This window comes from Cydia pomonella, chromosome 1, assembly GCF_033807575.1.
Source record: "Cydia pomonella isolate Wapato2018A chromosome 1, ilCydPomo1, whole genome shotgun sequence".
In the NCBI taxonomy this organism is placed as follows: domain Eukaryota; kingdom Metazoa; phylum Arthropoda; class Insecta; order Lepidoptera; family Tortricidae; genus Cydia; species Cydia pomonella.
This window is the reverse complement of record NC_084703.1, coordinates 44,338,398-44,358,901: the sequence shown is the minus strand read 5'-3', so window position 1 is coordinate 44,358,901 and position 20,504 is coordinate 44,338,398. Positions and strand designations below refer to the sequence as shown.

Sequence of the window (20,504 nt, the reverse complement as noted above, 5' to 3'; positions counted from 1 at the left end):
CCGCCGTCGCGTCGTATAGATAGAATGCACATTATATGCATATACACAGAATGCACACATGCACAATCTACAAAATGCAAGAATTTGACTGTGTGGGCAAAACAATTTTCGATTTGGCTATATAACAACGCATTTACATACGTCGCAAAAACACTGGTTTGTTAAAAAATACAAAACACCCGAACAAAAAAAAAAGAATTCACACGCCTATTACTCGTCCAAAAAACAACATTTTGCTGATCATGGATAAACCTTATCTCGTTGTAGTAAGGACACCAAATGGTCAGTCACTGTATCAGCTATGGTACCATGTTGAACATACCTGGACAATAGTGCCGACTAGCAGACCGAAAGCCAGAGCGATAGTGGTGATGCTGCCTGCTTTGTCGCCGATGGCGATGCAGGATGCCACGCCGATGGAGGTGAGCAGGAAGGTGCCCACCAGCTCGGCTACCAGCTGTCTCCAGATCAGCTTGTTGTCGGTCACGTCCGACAGACCGAGGATCGAGCTGGTCCCTGGTAAAGATAAGTGCTGTTAATTATCTAAATATAAATCAGACCCAGAAAACGATAGCATATCTTGTTCAAATAGGTATATAAAAATGTCATAAAAACATATTTGATTAAATTGAACTTTAATAGATGCCAATAGAGTGCAATGGTATAATTATTATAAATGTCATATATGGCTTCATATGAACTAGAGGCTTAACTTAAAGGCAATCGGCCGCCCGTACTCCTAGCGAGGACCAAGTTGACACTCATCTAACTCTAATAGTATTAAAAAAGTGAGTATCAGTATCAGTACCACTAGTCGAAAACGCAATGCTAAGGGGCAAGAGGTGAGGAGAAGCTTAGAGTCCGTCTAAGCTAACTGTACCGTTCTTGAACTGAATAAAGTGAGGGAGCGACATTATACACGTCATATTTGCATAGAAATGTAAAAGAAAAGTTTATATTAAAAAAAAATATAACGTTTCCGTTAGGAGTTGAACCCGCAACCTCTGCAATCTCTTAACCTTTTGAACGCCAAGAACACCTAAAGGCGTCGTAACTAGTCGTGCCCACAGCGCCAAGACAACGATAGGTGTTATGGCGGACGCTGTAACAGTAACCTTTTGAGTAAGGTTTACATTAGCTCCCTCGCGGGGAGCTTGGCGTTTACGTGGTATTCATCTTTATGAAAGAAAGCGTTCAAAGAGTTAACCAATAGAGCTACGGAAGCCAACCAGAACTTCGCAAATCTTTCCATTCCTTCCCTAATACACACCTTTGGGGTGACGTAAAGCGACATCTACCGAAAGGCGATTACATCTTAACGGCACTGGAGTCTCAAGTTGTATTGAGAATTCACGAGTAACAAATTTTTGTATTAGTATCGCTCGCAGACGCCTGCTTGTTGAAAATAAGATAAAGATAGTTTACTTTCCAAGTAGGCTTATTACAATGCGCTTATAAATAAATAAATAAAGCTACGCCGGCTCTAACCCTACACCTTTGTCCCGAGAAGAAAAAAATCCCTCCTAAATTGTAAGAGGGTATCTCATTATGGGACCGGAAGAAACTTAGGGCTCTTTGGGGGAGGCCTTTATCCAGCAGGACGCCTTTCGGCTGAGATGATGATGATGAAGGAACTCGGCGGGATTATTACCACATTAGTTATTGCAAAGTTAGCTTGTTCTGACTCTAACGAAATACGATGACTGACGGCGATAGTTAGGGCTTGTGCGCAAATCACGCGATGTTTTTTGACACCCCCTTTCACCTTGGTGATATTTGATAAGATTCTTGGTTACCCCTCTTTCCCCACATAACGTCACGTGTATTTTTTGTATTATTTCATTTGACGTAATTTTAAAATAAATAGTATTGTATGTAGTAATTATTGTTTGTTTATATATTTTCTGATCTGTCGTGATTTTTGGTGTCCCCTCGCCCCTATCATACCTCGCGTGATTTGTGCACAAACCGTTACTTAGATACGTTGTTTTATTTTTAGCTTAGAACTCTTATTTAAGTGTGGTATTTCTGTACGCGTTTATTTATAACGATTAATAGATAGTTTTATTGTAGCGTAAATTTGGCGTAGTACCGACATGAATGCATGAATAATGGCTGTATTATTTTGCGGCGCCGTAGAATTATTATTAAAATTTACCCCGTCGAAGTTACCCCAATGCTTACTTGTATCCCAAATTTCAATGCCACACGTCGTGGCTGAAAACAAGTATAATTTAACAAGTTCTTAATTACTTGATTATCTGCAAATAGTCTTCCACATTAAAAGATCATTAATCCAAGTAATCAAGTTACTTTTTTGTTAATGTCGAAGAGCATTAGTTACAATCAATGCGAGGCGATTAAGGTCATAGGCATTTTTTCAGTGTCAGTTTTTTTTATAATGTCCCACAGCTCCCGTTTGTTGTGCTATTTCTGGCCAGTTACTGATGAAGGTGTATGGGTCGTCCCGCCATCTCCGTCTGGACCTGCCTCGTCCGCTCTTAACTTGCGACATTCACTGTTTTATTTCAGTGTTTACGTTTTGAAAATATGTAGTGACCAGTAAACATAAAAATATATATATAATACGGAATACGTTCCGTTGGCTTGTCGGAGTAGCGTAAGTTATTTTTAATCAATTCGATATGCGCATTGGTGGACGTATACAATCAATAACAAGTACTATTATTATGTATGCAAAAAATGCAACCTAAGAGCACCAAAAACTACTTTAGGTAGGTAACATTTATCTTATAATCTTTTTCACCACACCAGCTGGTAAAGGCTCTCTTGATTGCTCAAAAATAGACGAGAAAGGTGCATTTTATCCACATGTGGGGCAAAGTTATCTGATGCAAATTTTGAGTTGTTTCCGTATGTTAGCGGGTATAATTGAGTTTTAGTTATAGATCAATAGATATAGTTTTTTTTTTATTTTTATACTGACGTAGCTATTAAGTTTTGCGGGTTACTAACTAAAATATGGGTCACGTAAACAGGTCTGAAATAAAGCATTTTTATTTTATTTATTTATTTATTATAAATGATATATAATAACGTTCATTTGTATTTGATTTTGTTTGATATTGTACAGTTAGAATTTTCCTCACGTTGTTGTGGTGTAGAATTTTGTGTTTCACTCTGTGGCAAAATGTATATAACCCTCGCGCCTTGAAACCATCGCAAGCTTTTATTTTGGAATCTTTCGCTTGCTAGATCAATATTAGTACGAGCGTTTAAACAACGACTTTACTCCCTAAAACAAATAACTATAATTGGTAAAGTTTAATATAAGTTAATTTTTTATAGTGACTTTTTTACTTTAATATATTAGATACGAGGCAATATTTAAGAAATAATTTAGGCAATATTTAATATTTAATTAAGATCATGTAGGGACTGAAACGTATGACAGTAAAATAATTTAGTTATTTAATGTTTCGTAAATAAATATTATGGAGTAACCGAGGCCGGTACATTATACATTTTCAAATATACGTCCCTCTTTCCCGTTCTTTCATCATCTACGCACATGAAAATTAACTTTACCCGTTCCGATCAAAAACTGCAATTTTACATTGAAGTAGAAAAAAAAAGAAATGAAAATACCCTTACTCTTCTGCATCTCATCCATAGCGTAATCCGTCTTCATTTCCACTTTCTAAATTTAAAACGACAGACCGCACCGTTTGCGAAATTGAAAAACTCTAATTGAAATATTCCTAATTGAAAAATTCCGCGGTCGCAGCGAGTCGAGTTTGTCAAGTAGTCGTGCGAGTGCGCGGACGAGTGTCTACTGTCTAGCGACTTGACCGAAGCGGGACTTGCACGAGAGTGAGTTCGACCGGGGATGACAGCACGGTGAAACGGAAATCTCATTACCAATGTTATTATACGCATGTTATCTCGAGCATTGAAGCGAGAAAAGGCTTAAACACACTTGTTGCACTATCATCTTACGCGTGGAGCACAATTGTTAGGTTTGAAATTCAATATCGCATTTACATGAACATTCCGATGGTCGGTATTGAAAAACATCCGATCGTTTATTCAGCTGAAACGAGCTCTCCTCTTAAGCTTAAGAAAACGCGTACTAATTTATACTTTATTGAATATAAATAAGGTATGAAATGAAAAAGATTTTTAAATAAATATACGGTAGGATACATCTAGTGGGGCAGCGTTATCGATATAATATACCAATTGTTTTGAATGTTGGTTTCTTGAGAGCATTGGTTAATTTTACTTGAGTATAATGGATGTCTGCTAAATGTAAGGCTGATTCTCTAATAGCGGTTAGCCCTTGTGTCGGGACATAATGCAGAAGCACATACTCATACTCACATTACACCGATTGAGCCATTTGGTTATAGAAAGCTCATCAAACTGTTCTTTAACAATTTAGTATAGAGGCGTATTGTCAAAGTAAATATTGCAGTCAACTAAACTTACTGCCATCTTTCGACACAGAACAAAAACTCTTAGAATGGCATATGTCTATTTTACCCATGTTCTTTCAGATCCCAGAGCTGCAAGACCTTACTCATTTGCTCATGAATAAAATGTATCAGATAATATAGTGTTAGTATGTACTTTTAATGTCTGCATAATTGCTATATTGGCCCGACGGCTATTTGTCCGGTACAAGGTGCTAAAGATTGGTAAAAATATTACTAAATTTTCTTAATATTCTCATTTTATGTATGTTTTAGAAAGTATTGTTAAAAATTGATAATCAACATTGCCAGACTATTTCCGCCGGCGGTAACTTTTACCATTAATTAACATTACCACTTTTAACATTTTTTAGGGTTCCGTAGTCAACTAGGAACCCTTATAGTTTCGCCATGTCCGTCTGTCTGTCTGTCTGTCCGAGCCTTTGCTCCGTGGTCGTTAGTGCTAGAATGCTGAAATTTGGCATGGATATATAAATCAATAAAGCCGACAAAGTCGTACAATAAAATTCGCTTCAACCCTAGAGTGTGGGGTATCGTTGGAAAGGTCTTTCAAAACTAATAGGGGTTTTCAAGAAACATTCTTTGATAAAGTGAATATATTTGGAGATAATCGCTTCGGAAGAAAAAAAAATTGTGTCCCCCCCCCCCCCCTCTAACTTTTAAACCATAGGTCCAAAAAATATGAAAAAAATCGTGGAAGTAGAGCTTAAGAGAGACATTAAATGAAAACTATAGCGGACATGATTAGTTTAGCTGTTTTTGAGTTATCGCAAAAAGTTATCCCTTCATAGTAAAAAGACTTACTTTAATTAGGTACTGATTATGCAAATTTGCCTATTTGTTTAACTCGGGTGAAAGGTACCGTTTCATCCCTTGGTTAACAATTTACTATACTTTAAGCTCCAGTTTAGCTTATTGTGATGGAAGAGTAACTACGGAACCCTACACTGAGCGTGGCCCGACATGCTCTTGACCGGTTTTTGTTTAAGCGACTGCCACCCAACCTTCCAACTGTTTAGGGGAACCTCGACACGCGAGAAGAAGACCCTTCCAACCCAGAGGGTAAACTAGGCCTTATTGGGTTTAGTCCGGTTTCCTCACGAATGTTTTCCTTCACCGAAAATTGTTTCTTATACATAATACGAGTATTATGATGATTTCTGTCTTAGACATCCCGCAGCCTTATGGCTCCCCTACACGATGGCCCAGCGTCGGCCATTCCAAGGGACGCATTTATGCGTCAGAGGGAGCAAGTGATATTGCTGTCTCATTCCACCGCATAGCTGCGTCCCTTAGGCTGGCCTACGCTGGGTCATCATGTAGAGAAGCCCTCACGTATTAAATTTTAAAGTTACCGGACAATGGTCGATTAGTGGTATTGTTGGTCATATCTCTAAAGGTGAATTCTTTGCATATTTCTATACGACACAAATGTCTATCAAAATGAAAATTCACCGTACTAGGAACTCCATGAACTACGTTATCAGTGGTAATAAAAATTGGGTACGCAGGAGTGTGTTCAAGATAAGCTCTCTCGGATAACATTATTGCATTATGGTCTGTTGACTTGCCACAAATCTGCTACTTGGGCACGTTTATGAGACACAATCATCTTGTAAATATAGTAGCAATGTTTGACTGTCTATTTGTATGGGGGAAACGGTTGGGAGAAACGCGCCGAAATGAGACCGGAATGGCGTCGCGACATTAAAGTCGGAATATCAAAGCACGACGATGACTGGCTGGAGCACCTTAAGCAGAAATGTCTTCGTCGTGCTCTACCACCTCCTGCGAACTCACGATCGATGTGGAAAGAAATGTCGCGCTGCTATAGGACTTTATAGCCATCAACGGCGATGCCCAGCCCCTTAAACCCACAAGCGCCGCAACAAACATCTGCAACAGATGGCGTGGCCAATGATATATATATACGAATCAGTTCCCTATTTCACAAATGTGACAATTGTTACCTGACAGTGACAATTCGCAGCACATTGCTGGTCTACCAAACGTTGACACTATCATTATGTCAATTGTCAGCGTGGTGTAATAGGTGCTTGTCCGGCAGTCTATCTGGCGCCATCAACTTGACAATTGACACCTGGGTTCTTAGCCAACATACCAATCGTTAACGCTCCGTAGCGTAGCGTAAGGACTCATCTCTCGCTATCACCCTTCCATATTAGTGGGACCTTCTTTCTATGATCTGAGACTGCGACAGAGACATTGGCGTTTCGTTCGCCACGGAGCGTAAACGAACTTTTCATCAGTCGCAACTTGTGACATCTAGTGTCAAGTAGCGGTACTGATAAATCCGCTACTTGACGCTAGATGTCGACTATGACAAAAATAAGCGTTATGGTAAGATAACTGATGTATGAAGTGAGTAATAAGCTTACTTATTTCTCTATGACTTCAGTCAATCTCAGTACTTTTTGTACTGAGACTGACTGAAATAGCATAACATAACACGTACGTGCGTTTCCGTGAAAATACGATTAAATAGTGAGGAGTAATTCAGTAGATCTGCGGCTGTAGTGTGCTCGCATTTTTATCACTTGTCACTATGCCTGTCATGTTCTAACAAGTATGTAAGGCAAAAGTGACAGACATAGTGACAAATGATAAAAATGCGACCGTGCTATGGCTGTTGAACATAGTGCCTATGTTTACTTGATGGACCAGCAATACAATTAAGCCATTGACCGAAATGATTGATTTGATTTGCCTTTGATTTGCGATGCGATTCCAAAATGGCGGAACGTTAATTACATAGATATAGTGTTAAAAAATCCTACATAATGATTTCGATAAAACGTGAGCTATAGTTTTTCTTGCTATTGTTTTTAAATTGTTATAGTAGCTAATTACGTTTTGTGAACGTAAACATGTTTTAATAACTAGGTATGTCTGTCCGACGGTAAAAAATATTAAAATGTGATTTTTTAGCGGCGCATTTTACGAAATCTAAATTGTAATTTTTTGTCACAATCAAATGATCATCGACCAACGATTTCAGATAATTCTATATTCAAATTAACAACCAAAAATAACTTGTATAATTAACGTTGTGAAAAAACCGTTATTGTTAACGTTTTTGGCGCTGGCACAAAATTGGCGAAACCAATTTTATCAAGTTGTTTTGTGTAATAGAATTACAAGCCTCGTTATTTCCTGAATGGCTACTGGCAGAGACAATTCAATAATTAAGACTGTAAATCTCTATACAAAATGTCACGCCTTAACATTAATAGATGGTACTTCAAGAGATCAAGGCTCATTTGTGATATTTTTTATTTGATATCGAGCAAACTTTAATATGTTCATGTGACGGTACTCTAAAGCAATCAAAACGGATCACTTTGTATAGTTGAAGTTCCGTCTAGTGACATTACTAAACAGTTACACGTTTCTTTACTGTTCGCTCAGAACGAAATCTAATAGAATATACCACAAATTCGACTGAGCGAAGATAGCTTTCAGCACTCTCTAGTCTACAATCAACAGACTGAAACTGAAAGATAAACTGGCGGTTGAGAACGTGCCATCATGAGATTACTGTAGTACTGTTTATGTATATAACACATAACAATTTAATTTTATATATAAATACATTTACTTTCTAATTCTTGAGATCAGGGGGCCTAGGCAAGATGACAATCTTTTGCAGAAAACGAAACGCTGTCATCCTTGCTAGGCCGCCATAGGCATGTGTAAATAGTTGGCGTTGCGCTGGTTTCTATGACTTCTGAGTCTTCAACAAAAGTGAAAAATGGCTCGTTCGGTATCATTCAAAAAATAGGGCACGCAACTTTTTACGATTAACAGTCGTAATTATTAACCTGTCTCTGCTATTATGACTAGCTTGAATGAAACATCTTTCTCACGATTACATCTTTGCGGACATAATATGATATGATTTGCATAACATATTGTCCGATCGATGTCAAAGATGTTTCCACAATTTTGCTCTTACTTCATTGAGATAAAGTTTATTGTGAATACATATTTATGAAGTCGTTTGTGCAGTAAAAAAGTTCCCAAGCCCATATTTCCCTGTTCAAGTTACAAATTTAAAACTCATTTGAATAAGATAAATAATACTTCATTATCGTTAATAATTGAAGGGCGTTTAATGTGCTGGCACAAATTTAACCTGAAAAGTATAATATATAGAAATGTAGATGACCTCTTAACATGTCATAAATTAAAAAATTATGGCAACGAACCTCTACTAATTAGGCAGACAAATTCAACTGGTTTCGTTTTTTAATCGTGACATGGTGCTGACATAACTTCATGTACTACTTTTTACATTTAACTATTTCATCAGTTTCATCACACTTGCTCGAAAAAAATCGTATTTTATGCATGCATAAGCACGTGAAAGGCATGTTTTGTTCCCGGGGGAGTTATGGATGGTGATTTATTTATTTATTTACTAATTCATAGAACCAAGTAAGTATAAACAAAGAGAATTAAGAAGACCAAGAGTGCTCACTCCGTACAACGGGTCTAGCGTCAAGTAGCGGAACACTCAGTACTGCTACTCGACAATAGATGTCGCAGCAAACAGAAAGTAATGCTCAACGATAACGGTAAAGTAACCGGAACTCTATTTTCAACTCTTATGCTTACTCTGGTTATAATATTAGCTGAAAAATCTGTGCCTTCGATGCCTAACCTGTTAGTTCTGACGGCACAATATGGTGGACGAATGTTTGTAGTTTCACCGTATTTAAGAATTATTTCAATTAAAATTATTTATTTGCAAGTGTGATAGGTATACAACCGATATTCGGCATTCGGCCTATTCAGCCACTTTGCCGAATGTTCGGTATTCGGCCGAATCTAGCCTACTATACGTGGCAACGCTAATCTGAACACGCACAAATATAACGCCTTGACAATAGAAGCGTGTTCAGATATTTGTGAGTAACTTGACCGCTCTCATGTATCTGATTGCGACTGTACAGCTTTTAATAAAATGGCTCACGCGAGATAAACATGTGACACAGTGTGGATAAACTATTATAAACGTTAGATTTTCATAGGTTTTTTTGACGTGTGACCTAGTGACGATACTCGTATAAAAGTATACAGATAAACCCACCCCACCTATGACTCAGGAACAAATATGTGTGTTCATTCACAGATTGATGCCCTTACCGGGATTCGAACCCGGGACCATAGGTTTCAGCAGGGTCACATCTGTCACTAGAGTCAGATCAAGATAAGTTGGCAGCGATTTTGACAGCCCCGACCGTGCAAGTGTTTTTATAAATGTCAAAATTCTATGAAATTATTATGGAAGTTAGAGTTAAGGAATAGAATCTATATATAACAGAAAGTGGCCGACAAAAAACCATAAATAGGTGGCGCTACAATACCTAGAATACTTGAGAAAAAAATATAATCATAGACAGCGCACTTCACTCCGTCAATAACGCCTAGGTTCTTAGCTACTCTAGCGCTACTCTGGAGAGATTTGGAACTATTATTTATAGCTGACAGCTGGACACTTTTGCAACAGTTCTGTATATGAAGATTCTATTCCTTGCCTCTACCTTCCATAGAAATTATGACATTTACTTAAAACACTTGCACAGGCTGCTATCAAAATCACTGCCAACTTAGCTTGGTCTGACTCTATCCACTAGGCCAGACTGGTCGTCAATATGACATTCATGACGACACTTCCACACTCTGTCTCAGTCTTTGCAGAGTAAGCTTAGTCTCTCTAACCTTGCTTAAATCAATATTAGCTAATGTATAGCTATTTTGGGTGAGCTGATATCAGCTTTCAGTGTGACATGTTACATGATATAGATCGTGTCATACACGACGACGCGAGCCTTGACTCGTATTGCCATGTTGTTAAAGGTTAGATTTGACAAATCTGCGCGTCATCGTGGATGACACGAATAGATATGACTATCGCCGTAATAGGTGAGTGCTAGAGACGCAATAGACAAATAGAGTAAGGTGCTTTTCCATTGGAAAGGCCATCAGCCTATTGTGATAAAATTAATGAATTTCCACCAAACCAGCTCTGAATATTAAAGCGTTTATTTTTTTCTACCATTCTTTTTATGTGACAGTTTCTGCCACTTTTGTGTTATTTCTAGTCAGGATCTCGAGCACTTTTCATTCTTATACGAGAGAAAAAGTACCTATCCCAAAAGTTCCATACATTTTTGAAACTTTCCTTTTTGTTAATGCCATACAAAGTATATGAGAAAATGGTAACACAGTAGGAAAAAAACTCTGGGACATTTTTTTTATCCCATTAGGAGCGAAAGCGCTCGCGATTCTGAGTAGAAATAGCACGATATTCATGAAAAAATACAAATTTAAGAAAAGAAAATAGTTTTTTAAACAAAACGCTAATTTGTACTTCAGAACTTGATAAGAAAGATGTCCTCCTCTATGATCGTAATTCTCAACGGATACTCGTGAAATTTTGTGAGCAGGGGACCGATTTTTGAATTTCGAACGCTCGATTTCGTCACTCGAAAATCTGCGGAAAACGGCGAAATGTTACTTTTGAAATACCTACGAATGCTATAAATTGGGAATCTATTGCCATTGATTGACCACTCGTTTTCAATTTTATTAGTAGAATTTAAATGCCTAATAGTGTAGATATTATTGAACGAAATACACGAAACCGAGCGGTCAAAGTTCAAAATTCGGCCCAGTTTCGATGATTAAATAGATTTTTCAGCACACCAACTGGTGAAGGCTATCTTGATTATTCAAAAACTGATAAGAAAGTTGCAATCCACATGTGTTCAAAGTGATCTGATGAAAATTTTGAGTTGTCTGCTCGTTGGCTAATAGAAAGTTAAGTGATGATTTTGAATGATAAATATTTAATAACGTTAGTTTTAATTTGATTTGTAATGTTCTACATTACAGTTAGACTTTGTGTTTCACTCGGGAACAAAGTTTGGTACAACCTCATGCCTTAAAACCCTCGCAACGCTCAAGATTACAGTTTTCAAAATACTCGCTACGCACGTGTCTTCAATTTTAGAATCTTTCGGTTAAATTGACGCACTAGTATATTTATGGAGAATGCATACTCGTAACTGTCAGTAATACTTGTCATATAAATGTCAGTCATGTGGATCGTCTGAAGTCATATATCACTAAGAGCTTGGTCTATATATGTGACCATCCATATCAAAAGAGACCTTATGGCGGTCAGCGCTTACGCTGTTATTAGCGGCGCGCCAATACTAATGCGGTCCTACGCGTTATAAGCGCCAACCGCCATAAGGCCCCTTTTGATGCCTGTCACATATATTATATTCCGTCGCTGCTTATAGAGTTAATGTGAAAAAATACCAAACTAGGAAGCTTGCAGAGCAAGTTATTGTATCGGCAATAAAGAATTGTGTTGACACTAGCGTCGTGCTGAACAATTTGTCGAATTAGCACCTGCTTGCCACTGCCATGGCCACTATTGTACCCGTGTGTAAGTGTATTCCCATTGCAAGTCATGCGAGCCGAACTAACCTAACCAGCGGTGTGTGTGTGGGTTTCATTCGACACCCTTCCTTGGGTGAGGGTGTAAGAGGTATCTTCCGCATCCCTGCACCTTGTGGGGCGGTCATTCGCCGTCGTTTTGGGGACGACTGACTTGTCACTATGCCCGTCACTTTAGCGCTTACATACTTGTTAGAATGTGACAGGCATGGTGACAAATGATAAAGAGCCGAACATCTTAGCCCTACTGGTGTGGGCGCTAAACTAACCAGCGGCCGTAGCACGGTCGCTTTCTTTTCGCCTGTCACCTTGCCTGTCACGTTCTAATAAGTGCGAAAGTGACAGGCATAGTGATAGGCGATATCAATGGAACCATGATGCCCCCGCAGTAGTAGATATCTACAATTTTAAAACTGCGCGCGTGTAATGAAACACCTTAATCCACATTATAGATGAATCTACGGCCTCATAATCTAGTCGCTAGTGACGCTGCCCACGAAGCAGGGGAGTTCTATTCCAGGTACATTGTGTAGATATCACAAATATTTGTTCCTACGTGATGGATGCTTTCTGTGTATATGTCGGAGAACGGCGGAATTGTGCCATCTATCGCTTTTAAAGCAAACTAGGGTGCTACGTACACCTGAGTGGCGCTCGACGCAGTGTCTCCAAGGCGTCACAGAGTGTGCTGTCAAAACAATTGAAATCCAGAACAATTGAAGTTAATATGCTGTCAATCTCCAGACGAGAACAAACGGGAGATGATGTCGGTGGCGGTTTCTGGGTCATTTGCTCAGGATAAGGAATGTAACGTGTGCTATAATTTGTAATCAATCTTGTCCAGTAAAGACTGAGTTTAACATCGTATTTTATTGAAAGCCCTCGTCATCCACGACTGTAGGTTCAGTTGTGCTGTTTCTAATATGATACACCCACGAGTCCCGACTTATGGAAGTTTTTAGGTATATTACCAAGAAGTCCGCTGAAAAACTAAGAGTCACTCAAAGAGTCACGGAGAGAGCCATGCTTGGCATCACGCTACTGGACCGTAAGCGAAACGAGAGGATTAGATGGAAGACGAAGGCGGCAGACGTAGTACCTTAGAACGCAGAAAATGGAGATGGGCAGGGCATGTAGCACGTATGGATGCCGAAAGATTGACCAGGGAAACCTTAGAGAAACAGACCCAGGGAAGATCTGAGGGGCAGAGGTCGCCCGCCAGAAAGATAGGTGAACGACTTAAGGCGACACGCGGGCTTTAAGTGGTGAGGGATAGTAAGTTTTGGACGGATTTGGAGGAGGCATATGTCCAGAAATGGACAAACTAAATGCTGATATAAATAGATAGAAGTATTTATATTATACCGGGTGTATCCTGTAGCACGAGCAAATAATTAAAACATAGATTGTACTCCTCAAACAGTGACACTTTTGTTCTATAACTCTTAAAAATTAGGAAGTCTTTATACTTTCTATTTCTCATACAAATTATGAGCTTACTGTGAGACTAAGTCGATCTGTGTAAAATATTTGTATATAAATATTTATACATTAATATTGTTATCTAAAGACGCACGCACAACACAACTAAAAATGGTACTTTTACCATGTTTGTGTATTTTGTGTTCACGGGAAAGGTACACAGATTAAAAATGGTTTATCTCTCCATATATTACTTTACCACAAAAGCTTGAAATGTTAGAATTTGTCAAATTAGCACCTGGTTGTCACTGCCATGGCCACTTCATTTGTTCCGATATGTATTCCGATTGATAACCATAAGAGTCAAACGCAGTTACGCCAGAGATTCTCACAGCCCGACTTTGTGGGGGCTAAAAAGTACCATTTATAGATCGCGTTTACGAAGACGCGTGGCTTTACTCGTAATGTCATGTAAACAAAGATTAGATTTGAAAAATCTGCGCGTCATCGTGGATGGCACGAACTATGATAGTGATAAAAGGATTTTTTGGACTTAAACATAAGCAATCAATGTTTTTTGTTTTGTTACAGGAACCATAAGTTACAGGTGTCATTGTACAAAAGCTGAAAATAGGGCTAGAATTTGTCGAATTAGGATCTATTGCCATAACCATTTAGTTGTATACCTTGTAGTTACTTATTTCGACTGATAAGCATAAGCGACCCATTTTACTATACAGGTTGTTTTTCTGCGGCATTTTTTCGAGCAATGGCGCCATACCTTTGTCCTATGCTCGAGTAGACGCCACTTTTTTTAATATTTAACCAATTTAACAAATATCAGTGAAAGCATAAGGATCCCAGTCAAATGGATGGCAGTAAGTTTACTGTGGCTACAAAGTTTACTTTGACAATCCAACTCTATTTCAAATTCTCTTTGGTTTGTATGTATAGGTGTCACGCGCGTCTCCTACGCTGTTGGAGACTACCAGTCTTTTCATTTACCTGTCTCTACCAGTAACATTGTTTATGAGAAGTGTCAACTTGTCACACGTTCGTGCATCACTAATATCGTCCATATTATCCTCTAATATAATATGTGGATGAAAGAGTAGGAAATAGGCATGCTATGCCGATTCTGTACGCGTATCATGCTATTGTAGGTCGTAAGGCACGAGTGACAAGCGTTTCTATTTTATTTTGTTTTGTCAGAACTGTCATTAGATGAGTGTACTTTGTTATTACCTGTGTCACCTTAAATTCGCGTGAAATAACGTGAAAATGTCACGCATGTTAAGTGTGTTAAAATGAAAAAAGTTGGTAACCTAATTTTTACAACTTCTAGTTCGGCGCATGTTTTATGATTTTAGTACAGTAATTTTACGTCAAGTTTTAATTTATATGCCATAAATCGGAACTGTCTTTTTCTAAAACAAATTGTACTACATTGTCCGGTTCAAAAGTTACTTCTAACACGCTTCCGTCAATCTTATATTATAGCTCTCATGATCAGGAATAAGTTGCAACATGCAACATCCTCCTAGCCTAATCGGTAGGTAGTAAAGTAACTTTACCTACGTCAGTAGAGGTACGGGATTCGATAGCAGTAAGGTCATTTATTAGTTTAATCTTTATTGCACAATATATGAAGGTACAAATGGCGGACTTAATGTCTTAATTTATTACTGTGTTGATCACGAATATTTTTGTTCTTGAGTTACGTATGTTTTCCATATATTTTAAAATGTATCGATATATCTCTGTTATATATTATATCATCGTTTACTGCCCACAAAACAAGCCTTATTAAGCTTTCTGTGCAGGCGCGGATACAAGGGGGGGGCCATAGGGGCAATGACCCCCCCCCCCCTAAAACCCTGGCTCTCACATTACTAAATTGAGTAACATTTTTTTTACCTTATTTTCTGTGGAAAAATATATGATTTTCTTAAAATGGCCCCCCCCTAAGCCAAATCTTGTATCCGCGCCTGTTTCTGTGGGACTACGTTGATTGGTGTATGATTGTTCTACCTATATTATAATATTAATGCGAGGTTTGATACGTCCACCGTCAAATCTTAGATCGGGCTAAACTTTACAGATATGGATTAGCCACAAAACGTACTAATCTGTAGGGAAACCTAAATATGGAAGTATTTTAATAATCTAGGAAGGAATGGGGAAACAACTGATGTTAGGGAAATCCGAGCAGGTAAATATAGGTACATGGAAAGTGTATTAGTATCTTCTAGGGAACTATTAGTGCAAACTTAATATTTTTATTAAAGAATTTGGTTTGTTATTTAATTTATTTAGATTGGGTAGGTAATTATTTTACCAACGATAAAAGCGGTGTGCTAATTCAGTTTTTTGTCTAGTCGAAGAGTTTAATTAATTGTGATTTCTATTATGCTTAGTAGAAATCAACTAGATTGATAAAAGTAAACCTATTACTGGAAATACACCGTGCTTGGACGGCTGTAACAGAATTTTAGCTTTCCCTCAATCAAGGGAAGCTAGAGCTGTGTTCAGTATGGTGATGGTGGGCATCCGAAGACGAAAATAATGATCTGTTTAGCTTTTAATTTTTTTAGTGTAAGAACACTTCTCGATGTGAAGTTGAGCGAAGAAAAGTTGAGCGGCATCGTCTTTTAGACTAAGCTCGTTAAATAAAGCACAAAAAAAAATACACCGTGCTAAATTATCAACCATCTAAGTGAAGAGGTATAGCTGTAAAACGCTACCCCTTAACGCTCACGCTGCCGCTCAAGGCCGCATCACGCTGGGTTCGATACGGAGCAGCGTGAAGGTTCAGATCAGACTTAATAGGAACTACAGGGTTAGCAACATAACAATTCAACAGTGGAAATATCTTCAATATAGAGTGTTTTGCCCATATATTGAAGTGACATCACCATCGACCATCATTACATTCTCAACGCAATTAAGTACATAGATTGCTACTTCGGCCTTCCAAGTCCCGGGCTATAACCGCGAAAATCGAAGTGCGCTAATTGCCGGGATTTTTCTCTGTCACACTTATTACGTCTTAGTGAGAGTAAAAGAGAAAGATCCCCGCAATTTGTGTCCGATGATGTCCTTTTAGAACTGTAATCCTACTGCTGTCACACACCGAATGTTACCTTTAGATATTCCTTTTGCATTGTCACAGTCGGGTGACAACAAGCACAAAAACAGTAGTAATAATAACTATCCGAGACTGCCACAACATCAAATTTAACGACAACCATGACGGTTTTTTTCTGTCCCCATCAAACTCGTGTCAAATCGCGGCTGCTAATGGCTTCTTCGAATTGCCTGCACTCGTTTTTTGCTGAATTCCGGAGTTCCCCTTGGTTTTAGTAAACAAGGAAATTACGTTTCACATTTTGATCGAGATCCAGGGGGCTAAATGACTTATAGAAAACTGTTAAATTATAGATAATTCCAATCGAAAGTAATTAACGTTGAACAGTTATATGTACAAGAAGAGAGCAAAATTTGATATTTATTTGAGTGCTTGTTTTGAGTCCCGTGAAAGCGAAAGATTGTATATTCTAATTTAGAATCTTGAGCGTAATAAGGGACTCAAAAGAGCACGAGATGTAAATAACTTTGATCTCGTGTAATACACAAAAATTTTCACGTCTGTCAGCCATCAAAAAATACAACCTGAAAAAATGTAATCCAGACGGACAGATCACTATTTCACTCATGTTTTTTGAAGGTATTCTAATAATTAACTTTAATTACCGCAATAAACAAAACGAAAGAAATTTCAATAAAATAATACGAAGATAATGAATTAACGAAAATCAATTGATAGTTCAATGGACAACTTTTTTTGTAAAAAAAAACTTTGTACGATACGGTCCGAATTGCGGATACTACTATTTGTCAACTATTGTAGAGGTCGTTAGAGATCATTAAAAGTAGTTAAGTAGAATTATTTACTGCGTAACAATTGCGTACATTTCTATAAGTTCATTGTTTTGATTGTATAATAAAATACGTAAAATATGGTGTTTTTATTAAATTTTTAACTTTTATTTCATTAATTAATTATTACGAATGAAGACTCGTAGAGTTTTTTGGAACGATGCGGGCTGACTTATTTCGGGGGTCTATTATAATTTGTAAACCGTCAATATACCATTGAATTACGTATGCACTTTTTTTGTCGCTTTCTTTTTGCTAATGACGTGAAAGGGACAAAGACAATAGAATCCAAATATTTTGAACTTGTATTAGGCGCCGCACGTTGAAATGACATTCGAATCTTAAGGTCACTTAAATGTTATTTTGTCTCACTCAGTGAGCAAAATGCGATTTTACTCACTGTTTTTAAGCAGCAAATTACCCTTATTCGAGCTGCTGACGTGAAAAACATATTACGTAACATTTCGTTTGCCTCTGTCGACCTTATACATTTTTACAAGCTTTGATAGTATTGTAAGTTATTTTGCTAATGTAAAATCTTGGAAGTTAAATTTGTCCCACTTCCCGATTTCCGATTGAGCTGACAATTTGCATACATAGGTAAATCGGATGACAATGCAATATTATGATGACATGGAGCTGATCTGATGATGGAGACAAAAGGTAGCCATGGGATCTCTGTGATAAATCAACGCAAACTAATTATGTTTAGGGTTTTTAGAATGATCTCGATGAGTATTAGTTGAGTATTAGCGATAAAGGCTTGTACCAAAAATACAATTTTTGCCAAAAACGTATTACTTTTCGATTAGCATTTTTTATACCTTTTTTCGTCAGTTTTAGATAAAATTGGGTGGTTAAAAATGACTAACAATATAAGTGCAATTTCACCGTAAGTACTTCAGTCCTTAAGCTATTGTATTTTGTGTTAAGATGTTCTCCTTTCTGAAATTTTATTTTCTGCAATATACCTACTGGCATTTTCCTTTGTGTAAAAGTAATGTAATTTGATTATTTCCTATGTTATTTTAGCAATTAAGGAAGTTGCGTCCGTCCCGACGCGCCGTGCGGTCGGCTCAGCTATTTATTTCATAGTTGCGGTTTGGCACAATGACAGAATAATGTTAATTTTGTGCTATGGAGTGTGGAATTAAGAGGAGTGACATCTCTTATGGTAGAACTGTTGCAAAAGTGTCCAACTGTCAGCTATAAATAATAGTTCCAAATATCTCCACAGTAGCGCTAGAGTAGCTAAGAACCTCGGCGTTATTGACGGAGTGAAGTGCGCTGTCTATGATTTGATTTTTTGTTCAAGTACTCTAGGTATTGTAGCACCACCTATTTAAGGTTTTTTGATGACACTTTTTGGTATATGGAGATTTCTTTCCTTACCTCCACCTTCCATATTTTGTGCATATCTCAAACTCTGTGGCTGTCACACAGGGGACATAGTACTGAAACCGTTTCTGTGTCTATGTGCGCACGTCTTACGCATGTGTGATATTTCTTTAGACATATGCAGGTAAAATATCTTGACGTCACCACGACAACATGGTAGAAGAAATATTTGTTTTACAAGGGAGCAAATTCAAACCCGAGCAAGCGAAAGATTTCAAAAATAAGCCACGAATGTAGCGAGAGTTTCTTAAAAATAATCTTGAGCGTTACGAGGGTTACAAGTACAAGGCACATACATTTAGATTTTACTAACTCCTGAGTAACCTGAAGACGGTACACGCGATCAAAATGTGGATGAAATGTAAGTGTACAAATGAGTATATATGTACATAATCTAAGATGATTACTTACATAGAAACAAAATTCCAAGACAAACGAAGAATTCTTCAGATAAATATCTGCCCCAGCGGTAAAGACGTTCTCGCAATGCAGATTCCACGAAAATAAACAAAGGTTTTTTCCGAGAGATTTCTTGCTCCGATTAGGGCGAAATGACACAATTTGCTAGACATTCTTCTGATGCATCAAATATTTCACACAAAGATCTACTATGTCGAGGACGTAGGTTACGCGTATGGTGTAGCTACCTTAATAACCGACAGAAATATGTATTAAATACTTGTATCTATCCTGTTTTGCTAGAATGAAATAATAACGCAAACGTAAACTAGACGTAGGTTTTAGTGCTATTAAACAACTCTGAAAGATTTTTTTAATTTAATCTTAACTATGAGGGCATATTTATTTTTGTTTTTTTTTTTAGTGCAGCAATGTATTTTGTACATTATAGTCACTTGTGACAGTTGTGACGTCGCGTCATTAAATGCGACGTTTTGAGTAAAAACAAAGTAATGAACGTATGGAGTGTGGAATTAAGAGGAGTGGCATCTCTTATGGTAGAACTGTTGCAAAAGTGTCCAGCTGTCAGCTATAAATAATAGTTCCAAATCTCTCCAGAGTAGCGCTAGAGTAGTAGGCGTTATTGACGGAGTGAATTGCGCTGTCTATGATTTGATTTTTTTGTTCAAGTACTCTAGGTATTCTAGCGCCACCTATTTAAAGTTTTTTGATGACACTTTTTGGTACATGAAGATTTCGTTCTTTATCTCCACCTTCCGTTTAATGAACGAATGATAAATTATTATCTATGGAAAAAACAAAGTCGTCTGTTTTTTTAATAAAACCTATGAAAGTGTGTTCATTAACCTAAACTAACTACGCCTTGGTTATGTGGTTTTATCAAAAGTACACGCTGAATATTTACGGAATACTACGAGAAATACAACGAAAACGCCTGCCCCAAAAACAAGTTGTTGTAAAGGGTCAATCCAGGCGAGTATAACTTCTTGACTTGTGAGTCTCGTAATTTCGGTCGCATATTATCTGCGACATTCAATTAGTTACCTACATATAGATCGAGTCATTCACGAAGACGCGTGCCTTGAATCGTATTATGATGTTATTAAAGGTTAGATTTGTCAAATCTGCACGTCATCGTGGATGACACGAACTATATCTACTAAACTTTCGTTCACGTGGCGGCGCAAAATGAGTTGTTGGCAGGCAATTACGCGACTCACAATAACTCGAAAAATTACACTCATCTGGCTTAACCCTTAAGTCCCCTTTTATTTTTAATGAACTTAAGCCTTTTAAATGTCCAGTAGAACACACAAGGCTGTCACGGGCTTTTCGCAGAAACTAACTTCTACATTAAAACAGGAAAACAGTCAA

At 37.7% G+C, this 20,504-nt stretch overlaps 1 protein-coding gene across 6 annotated transcripts in view; it reads right to left on the bottom strand.

The window, feature by feature from the left end:
- Nucleotides 1-20,504, bottom strand: part of LOC133524885 (aquaporin AQPAe.a) — a 128,141-nt gene that overhangs the window by 69,192 nt on the left and 38,445 nt on the right. For 4 of the 6 annotated variants that reach the window (XM_061861034.1, XM_061861049.1, XM_061861068.1 and 1 more), the window contains one exon: nt 323-516. In XM_061861034.1, coding sequence (XP_061717018.1) covers nt 323-516 — 194 coding nt within the window. Of the gene's footprint in view, nt 1-322; nt 517-3,609; nt 3,825-20,504 lie in introns of those variants that run through there. The other 2 variants (XM_061861056.1, XM_061861063.1) reach the window with 2 other exon arrangements.